An 8,770-nucleotide genomic window follows, 5' to 3' on the forward strand; every position below is an offset into this window, starting at 1 on the left:
CACGGGCCCGCCCCACCCCACCCCACCCCACCCCACCCCACCCCACCCCACCCCACCCCAACACAGAGGTCAGCTCTCTCCGCCGGCCGCCGACTGGGCGGTCCCGCCCCCCCCCACCCCCGAGGCTGGCTCACCACCCGCTGCTGAAACCCGCGACCCCAGAACCGACGCCCTCCGAGGGGTCCCCCCGGCCACCCCCGCCCCCCGAAAGCGCGGGACCGACGCGCGTGAGAGACAGACAGAAAGAGAGCTGGGCTTGTGCGGGAGCAGGGGAGGGGTCACTTCCGGTCGCGGCGGCTCACCTCGTAGCGGAACATTCTTGGGGAGGGGGGGGAGGGAGCGGGGAGGGGAATGGGAGAGGGAGGGAAGAGGCGCCGACTCTCCGGGCTCCTCCGCGCGCGGGTCCTCCACCGGCTCGGGACCCCTGGCCGCCGCCGTACGCCAGAGCGTGCGTGGGGACGTGCGCAGGCGCGCCTCGGAGAGGGCGGCCGTCCCGCTCGGCGCCCCGCGGCGGCGGCTGCGCGGGGACAGATTTGGCGTCCCGCTTCCTGGTCTCAGCGGCGGGAAGGAGGTCCCGCGGAGAGAGACTGCGCACGCGCCGCCCGTCGGGGGCTTCCTCGCGGTCTGGGCTTGTAGCTCCGCCCCCCTCAGGCCCTCTGCGCTTGGCCGGCGCTCAGGTTCCAGTCACGAGTTTTCCGTCACTGACGGGGCGGAGAAAAAGCCTTGTGATTGTCACAGGTCAGGGCTTTGAAGAGTCGCAGGCTTAAGTTAGCCTGGGCTGGAAGAAATGGAGATTCCTAGACTGTCTTTACAACGTCCAACACCGTCTTCGAGTTGCTCGGAGCTCCTCACGACTGACCGTGTGCGCCGAATGCGGGGGAGGGGCGGGGGGAGACGTTCGGGTCTTCGGAAGGGGCTGCGTTCGTCGCCACTTTCAGCGGCACGTCACCCGCTGAGCCGACAGCAGATCGGGGCTGTGATTTATGTGTGTCTAAGTGGTGAGGGCGTTAAAAGAAAAAAGCCGAAGACTAGGGAGGTTCCACCCGAGAGGTATTTTTAGGCCCCAGGCGCGCAGAGTGGGAGAGCGGAGAAGGGCAACTCAGCCGTGGGCAGCACGGTCTTCGAGGCTGAGGGTGCCGCTGGGAGACACCAGCTCCTGAGAGGATCAAGCCTGGGAAGGCGTTTGCCCGGGGCGCCGTGCTTCCGGAAGCCTGATGGGGAGATTTACCTCTGGTAGCGCGGCCCGTCCTGCCCTTTCGGCCTCAGGACTCTCCTTGAGGATTAAACTCTCACCACGAAGAATTAATTCGAAGAATTAAGGAGGGCATTTCGCAACTCCTTTCTCCTGGTGTCTCAGAGTGCAGCCTCGCCTTAGGAGTGGCATAAATTCCTTACCAGCTTAATCAGAGTCTGAGGAGTGAAAATTGTGAATTTGGAACAGGAAGTTCTGGGTGGGAGGCAGTGCTTTGTCACTGGCTATTAGGTTTGGAGCAAGTTACCTAAACGTGTCTGAGGCTTAATTTCTCTGTAAAGTGGATTTAATGATACCTGCTTCACAGAGTAGTGGTTCAGTGGCATGATGATTCTAATACTACTACTCTTAATTGCGGTTTGTGAGATAGTGATACTGCTAATCGCTCAGTTGTGTCGCTCTTTGCAACCCATGGACTGTAGCCCATCAGGCTCCTCTGTGCTTGGAATTCTCCAGGCAGGACCACTGTGGTTGGTTGCTATGCCCTTTGGATCTTCCTGACCCAGGCATCGAACCTGGGCCTTCTGGATTGGCAGGCAGATTCTTTACCTTCTGAACTTGTGAGATGCGTACTATTATTTTCTGTATAGATGTGGAACTTGAGGATTAGAGATGTTAAATAATTTATCCTAAACCACTTCCCTTGTAGCTCAGTCAGCATAGAATCTGCCAGCAGTGCTGGAGACCCAGGTTCAATCCCTGGGTCAGGAAGATCCCCTGGAGAAGGAAATGGCAACCCACTCCAGTATCCTTCCCTGGAAAATCTCACAAACACAGGACCCTGGTGGGCTGCAGTCCATGGGATTGCAAAGAGGAGTCGGCAAGACTTAGAGACTAACACTAAACCACCTATAGCAATGGCAACCAGGTCTCTCTGCTTCCAAAAATCCAATCTGTTAATCACTGTGATGGTTTTACAAAAGTGAATGTTAACATGGGCCAGACCTAAAGCTTGAAATGGAGCAGGCTAAGTACAAGATGAAATTAGAATCCAAGCATTCATACAACATTACACAATTTCATATGCTAGGTACCAGCAAGTCTTAACAATGATCAAAGAATTGGTGCCATGTAAACCCGTGAATACCCCACTCCAGGACTCTTGCCTGGAAAATCCTATGGTCAGAGGAGCCTGGTAGGCTGCAGTCCATGGGGTCTTGAAGAGTCAGACATGACTGAGTGACTTCACTTTCACTTTTCACTTTTATGCACTGGAGAAGGAAATGGCAACCCACTCCAGTATTCTTGCCTGGAGAATCCTAGGGATGGGGTCGCACAGAGTCAGACAGGACTGAAGTGACGCAGCAGCAGCAGCGGCAAACCCGTGTCTGACTCTGTGCGACCCCATGGCCTGTAGCCCACGAGGCTCCTCTGTCCATGGGATTTCCCAGGCAAGAATACTGGGGGGGGGGGGGGGGGGGGGTTGCTGTTTCCTCCTCCAGGGATCTTCCGGTCCCAGGGGTCGTTTGAACTCAAGTATCTTGAGTCTTCTGCACTGGCAGGAGGATTCTTTATCACTGCACTCCATGGGAAGTCTGGCAAATTGTGACACACAGTCAAACCTGGCCAGCTGCCTGTTTTTGTCAGTAAAGTTTTGTTGGAATGCAGCCATCCTTATTTATTTACATACTGTTTTTGGTTGCTTTAGGGAACCAAGGGAGAGTTGCATACTTAAAACGGAGGCCGTTTGGCTGACAAAGCCTGAAATATTTACCATCTGGCCTGTACAGAAAGAGTGTGCTGATTCCTGATGTTGTGGATCCTGTTTTCTGATGATTATGTTAGAAATCGGGAATTTAAAAAACAAACTCCACGCCTCTAATTAATGAACTACTTGAGAAAACATAGTGGGAAGTAGGAAACATTTACAACTAAGCTATAAACTTATTAACATAGAAAGGCTTTTAGGATACAGCTAAAGCAGTTTGTATAGAAAATAGGATAATCTCAAAGAATAAGGAAAAAAATTATAAAGAGCGGAAGTGAAAGAAACAGAAAGCAAAGTATCATAAAGACCATCAATAAATTTACTTGTTTTTCTCTCTGTGAGGCCTGTCTTTAATGGAGGTTCATGAGAATCCCTTTAGGTAAATAGTGTATTTTTTAAACTACATAACAGGCCCATTCTTTTCTTTTTAAAAATATTTATTTATTTGGATGTGCAGCGTATTAGTTGCTGCGTGTGGGATCTAATTCCCTGACCAGAGATTGAACCCAGGTCCCTTGTCTTGGGAGTACAGAGTCTTATCCACTAGACCACCAGAGAAGTCCCAACAACCCTATTCTTCAGATGGAGAAGGTACAAATTATTTTCACAGGTAATTCTGGAGAAATACGATATGAGGTCTCTGGAGACTGTCCCTTGAATGGATGGAATAAAAGTCTCTCCTTCATGCCAGGTGCATGAAAGAAGGTTGTGGCATCAGAGAGAGGACATCAGTTAGTGAGAGCCACCATGCTTTCGCATTGTCTGTTCTTCAGAAGTTGAAAATGACCTTCGGTGGTATTTACAGAATCTAGACATCCTCTTTTTTTTTAGATGGTGGTAAAAGAACATAAAATGTACTTTCTTGTGAGACTGGTTTCAGATGTTGTATTAATTTTCATTAAGTAATGTACAGCTCTACAATAGTGGTTCCCAGCCTCAGCATGAGGGCTTATTAAAACAGGCTGCTGGGCCCCATCCCCAGAGTTTGTGACTTTGTAGTTATGAAGTGGGACCTAAGGGTTACATTTATACAGTTCCCAAGTGATGCTGATGCTGTTGGTTCTGGGACAACACTTTGAGAACCACTGCTTTCAGTTATTACCCTTGAATGCTTGCAGAGGGTTATAGAGAGGGAGAAAAAGAGTGGTAGGCTGCCCAGAGGGTCATTTCTCACATAGTCAAGTTGTGATAGACATCCTAGAAAGTTATGGGAACTCTTGGTGCAGCAGACCTCAGACAAAAAGATTAGCAGTATAATGAAAATAAAAATGTATAAGACAAAAACTTGTGGTAGATTAAAAGAGCCTGCAGATTCTTTGACTGTTCTCTCATCAAGAGGTGGGTTCCTTGAATCTGGACTGTGATGGCTTTGACCAAGGGAGAGGTGGGGGAGGTGAGCTGTGTCAGTTCTGTGTCTAGTCTCTAAGAAGGCTGACACTGGGTCCACCTTAGATGTCTATTTACCTTGCCGAAGAGATCACAGGGGAAGGCTCTGAGGCTCCATGGAGAGGAAGAGAGGTCCAGCTGCAACCAGATCACCAGCCACACTGGAATGATGAATGAAGCTGTCCGGGACTCTCCAGACCACTCAACTACCAGCTGAATATCATCGAGGGACCCCCATCCGACCCCACGTGGAGTAGAAGAATCACTCAACTGAGCCTTTCCCAAATACCTGACCCATGATACTGTGGTGATACAATAAAATGGTGGTTTTAAAACACAAAATTCCGGAGTGGTTTATTACTACTAGTAGGTACCTGGGACATCTCTTTAGAAAAGTTACACGTAACTTGAAAATAAGGAAAAGGGTTACTATGTGCCCATTTTGTGTTCTAACAAGAACATTGTCTAATGAGCCTGCTTAAGGGTAACTTGAAGTTCTAGGGGAGGTAGTTTTATTTGACTTAGTATTGACTGTTAGTGAGGTGCAAAACTTGGTACAAGTTACATGTTATTTTGTAGAAGATTGCTAAATTGCAAATTATTTTTGTCCAGTTGAGATGACTTCATTTTGATAGAAAAGGTAACCCCAAAGGGGACCGTTTAAGTGCCTCCCCAGATATTAACTGGTATATTTAACATTCGAGTCTAATTCAGCATTCTTTTCTCCACTCAGTTTGGTACATGTTTTCTTGTATTTCTTTTAAACCAGCCTCACCATCTTGCTGGTTTTCTCATTAGTGAGATAAATACATGGCCCATACTCATACTGGTTCATAGACTGGTCCCCATACACGGTGGACGAGGAAACACAAGAGAGTCATTCCAGGTTGGCAGGTGGTACGAAGCACCTACAAAGCAAGAGGACTCACATGCTGAGTCTGTCGGGCAGTCAGAAGATGAGTAGCTCACCACACTCACCTTCCAGAATCTTTAAAGATCATGTAGAGCCCTGAACAGAGTCCAGTCATGCACAACACCTCACTCTCTTGTCCTTGAAATAGCTCCCACTGTGGGAAAGGTGGACAGAACGTACCTTCTGAGTACAGTGGAGGGGGTGTGGCGCATCCAGTATCCAGGGTCCAGTTCTGCGGTCAGCACGTGATCATGTCATGTCCTCTTGGTGATGACCTCCAACAGCTTGTGATACATTTGACAGTTTATTATGTAAAAAGCTGAGAATCTGTTATGTACTGTTTTGATCATGGCCTGGTTGCTTTATTAGGTACGAGTTAAGTGTTGAATGGTAGTGTGTTAGCTTACTCTCGCTGCTGTTAACAACTTACCACAAACTTAATGGGTTAAAGCAGCACTAACTTATTCTTTTGCAGTTCTGGAGGTCAGAGTCTAAAATGGGGTGTAGTACTGTGTTCTTGCTTCCAGAGATGACTAGGAGAGAATCTGTTTTCTTACTTTTTTTAGTTTCTAGAGGTTGCCTGCATCCCTTGGCTCACAGACTCATCCTCCATTTTCAAAGCAAGGAGCCTAGCATCTCCCAGACTGTCATCTGTCTGTCTCCTTCTGTTGTCACATTTTTCTCTCCCTTCCTCCTTCCTCCCTCTTGTAAAGTAATCTGTGATAACAGTGGGGAGGGGCTGCATATTGATAATCCAGGGTAGTCTCTTCATCTCAGGATGCTTAATCTCATCTGCAAACATCCCATTTACTGTATAAAGGAACATACAGGACTTGGGGGAGCATTTGGGAGGCCAGTTTTCAGCCTACCCCACGTGGTATGTGGGAACCATGGTGGGGCATCCAAGGTAACTTTTGGTGGTATAATGAGGAAACGTTTTAACATTTAAGTGTTGGTTCTATAAACTATTTAAAGATGGAAAGAAAGATTTCACTAGGTGGAACTATGAAGGGCATTGAAAGGAGAGTCAAGAATGAGTAGGGGAGCAGGATCTCAGAAGGGGCAGCTTGGTGCTGACAAGGCCTTGGCAGTAAGCACAGGCTGCAGGGACATCTCTCCTGTGTGAGTCTGTGAGTGGGGGGCTCTCGGAGGTGAGGAAAGCTGGTGGTCTGCTGGGGTGGACCGTGGCACTAGCGGATAAGACAGCAGAAAGCCAGTCTTGCTGCACGTGTGTCTATTATGGAACTGCTGAGAGAAGGGGGCGCTTGCAGTGCTGCTGCTTTTGTTATTTCCTGTTGACTCAGCACTGCAGAGCCGAGGTGGGGCACTGAGAACGAGTCCCCTCATCATTCACACCAGCGGTCCCCAGGCTTTTTGGCACCAGGGACAAGTTTTGTGGAAGACAGTTTTTCCACAGACTGGTGGAGAGGGGGAGAGTTTGGGGATTTTTCAAATGCATTACTTATTTGATGCATTTGATGCATTCAAGTGCATTATTGTGCACTTTATTGTTCTTACATTGTGATATCATTATACAGCTCACCGTCACTTGCCACTCGCTGATAGGGTTTTGATATGAGTCTGCAAGCAACTGGTTTATGGTGGTCCCTGTGAGTCAAGCCTCCCTGGAAACAGTCTGTATTTGCAGCTTCTCCCCAGCACTAGTGTCCCTGTCTCAGCTCCGCCTCAGATGATCAGGCGATGCATTCTCATTAGACCTGTTGGGAGGCAGCGCTCGGTGGTAACAGCTCTGGGGAGCAGCTGCAAACACAGATGAAGCTTCAGCTTCCTCACTGGATGCTGGTCATTTCCTGCTGTGCGGCCCAGCTGGGAACCCCTGATTTACACAACTCAGGCAAGGAATGGTTTTTCTTTTTTGGGGGCTGCTTGGTCTGCAGGATCTTAGTTCCCTGACCAGGGATTGAACCCGTGTCCTCAGCAGCAGCACTGAGTCATAACCACTGAACAGCCAGGGAATTCCCAGAAACTGTTTCTTATTCAGCACTTCATTCTCTCCGCAACACCTGCTTCAGCACCTAACTATAATTGTTCAAACATTTCTGAGTTCTTCTTTTTACTTGTAAACCAACATATAGAAAAGAGATGGTTCACACACTTCACACACTATACCTTGTAGGTCCAGGTGCTCTTCAAGTACCCTGTAGTATCACCTCCTCCCCTTGATTTCCTGTGGTTTCTGCAGAATCATCAGGACTGGGCTGAATGGCAGCATCCCATTCAAAATATATATGTGCCCATTTCACTGGCAATAGCTAATGCTAAAGAAATGGGGATGGGCAGGGTCAGGAGAAAGGGAGCAAATCCCATGAAAGCTTAATCAGCTCCCACACTTAACTTCCTGTCCAATACCTTGGCTTTCCTATGCCCAAGCTTAGTGGTGCCATGTTTCTGGCATTACACTCCCATACTTCCCCACCCCTAAATGAGAGAGGCTGGGCTTCCCTGGTGGCTCAGCAGTAGAGTTCACCTGCCAGTGCAGGGGACTTGGGGTTGATCCCCGGGTTGAGAAGGTCCCCTGGAGTAGCAAGTGGCAACCTGCTTCAGTACTCTTGCCTGGAGAATCCCACGGACAGAGGAGCCTGGCAGGCTACAGTCTGTGGAGTCGCAAAGAGTGTCACAGGACTTAGCGACTAAACAACAGCAGCAAATGAGGAAGGATAGGTTAGCTTCTAGTTTCTGGCCTTTTCCTGGGGCACTTGGGAGAAGGAGAGAGAGATTCAGACTATTTCATGAGCCTGTTGTTACTGGAGGGACCTTGGCTGGCTCTCTTTTTTGGGGCCAAATTCACAAAAGGAAGAGAAGCTTGTTCAACAAAGTCTGAAAATCTGCAAGCGTTGTATGAATACTACTGAAAGCCTGGCAGTGTTCCACAAACAATCATACAGAAGCCCGATGAAATTATAAGGGTGCTTAAGCACTCAGGCACACTTGTTTCCCTCGCTTGTTAGCTGACAGGAACACAGTTTGATTAGGAAGATGTCTGCACTGTGGTTTTCTTTAGTTTCTTCCCTATTGAGTAAGATAGATTATCATAGAAAACACAAGATGCATAGTATAAGACACAGGACATTTAGGATTTGGTGGTGAACTTGGGATTATATAACGCGCAAACCACCCTGAATTTAGTGGGTTAAAACAATAATGATTGACTTGGCTAATGAATCTGCAGTTTGGCTGGGACCATCTCTGCTCCAGGTGGCATCAGTTGGTACTGCTTGAAGGCTGGGGGTGACTCAGTGGTTGGTTGCTGGAATCATCTGACATTTCACTCACTATCTGGCATTTGATACTACCAGTCAGCTGGGGGCCCAGTGGGGTTTTCAGCCAGAGCACTTACTTGTGGGCTTTCTATGGGGTTTCTTACTTTCTTCAGAGCATGGTGGCTGGGTTCTAAGAGCAAGTGTCTCAGAAGGGTCCATCTGGGGTGTGTCCCTTTTATGATCCAACCTCGAAGGTCACAAAACATCACTTCTGCTTTAGTTACAAGTCC

General features: G+C 48.5%; 1 protein-coding gene and 1 long non-coding RNA gene across 5 annotated transcripts in view; one reads left to right on the forward strand and one right to left on the reverse strand.

Annotated features, from left to right (window-relative positions):
* The window catches only part of PATL1 (PAT1 homolog 1, processing body mRNA decay factor), a 35,746-nt gene extending 35,287 nt beyond the window's left edge, over positions 1–459 (reverse strand). The window contains exon 1 of one of the 2 annotated variants that reach the window (XM_020900110.2): positions 303–459. In XM_020900110.2, the coding sequence (XP_020755769.2) occupies positions 303–317 (15 nt within the window). In that variant the 5' untranslated portion in view covers positions 318–459. The remainder of the gene's footprint in view (positions 1–302) is intronic. The other variant, XM_020900112.2, reaches the window with a different exon arrangement.
* A 69-nt stretch (positions 460–528) lies between these two features.
* On the forward strand, positions 529–4,688 carry LOC139037044 (uncharacterized). Of its 3 annotated transcripts, none has more exons than XR_011489822.1 (2): positions 529–738; positions 4,435–4,688. It is a non-coding gene; the product is annotated as an uncharacterized lncRNA (long non-coding RNA). The 3 variants fall into 3 exon arrangements; XR_011489824.1 differs by lacking the exon at positions 529–738 and adding an exon at positions 745–860; XR_011489823.1 differs by lacking the exon at positions 529–738 and adding an exon at positions 869–1,050.
* The last annotated feature ends 4,082 nt before the right edge of the window (positions 4,689–8,770 follow it).

This window comes from Odocoileus virginianus, chromosome 10, assembly GCF_023699985.2.
Source record: "Odocoileus virginianus isolate 20LAN1187 ecotype Illinois chromosome 10, Ovbor_1.2, whole genome shotgun sequence".
Lineage (NCBI taxonomy): Eukaryota > Metazoa > Chordata > Mammalia > Artiodactyla > Cervidae > Odocoileus > Odocoileus virginianus.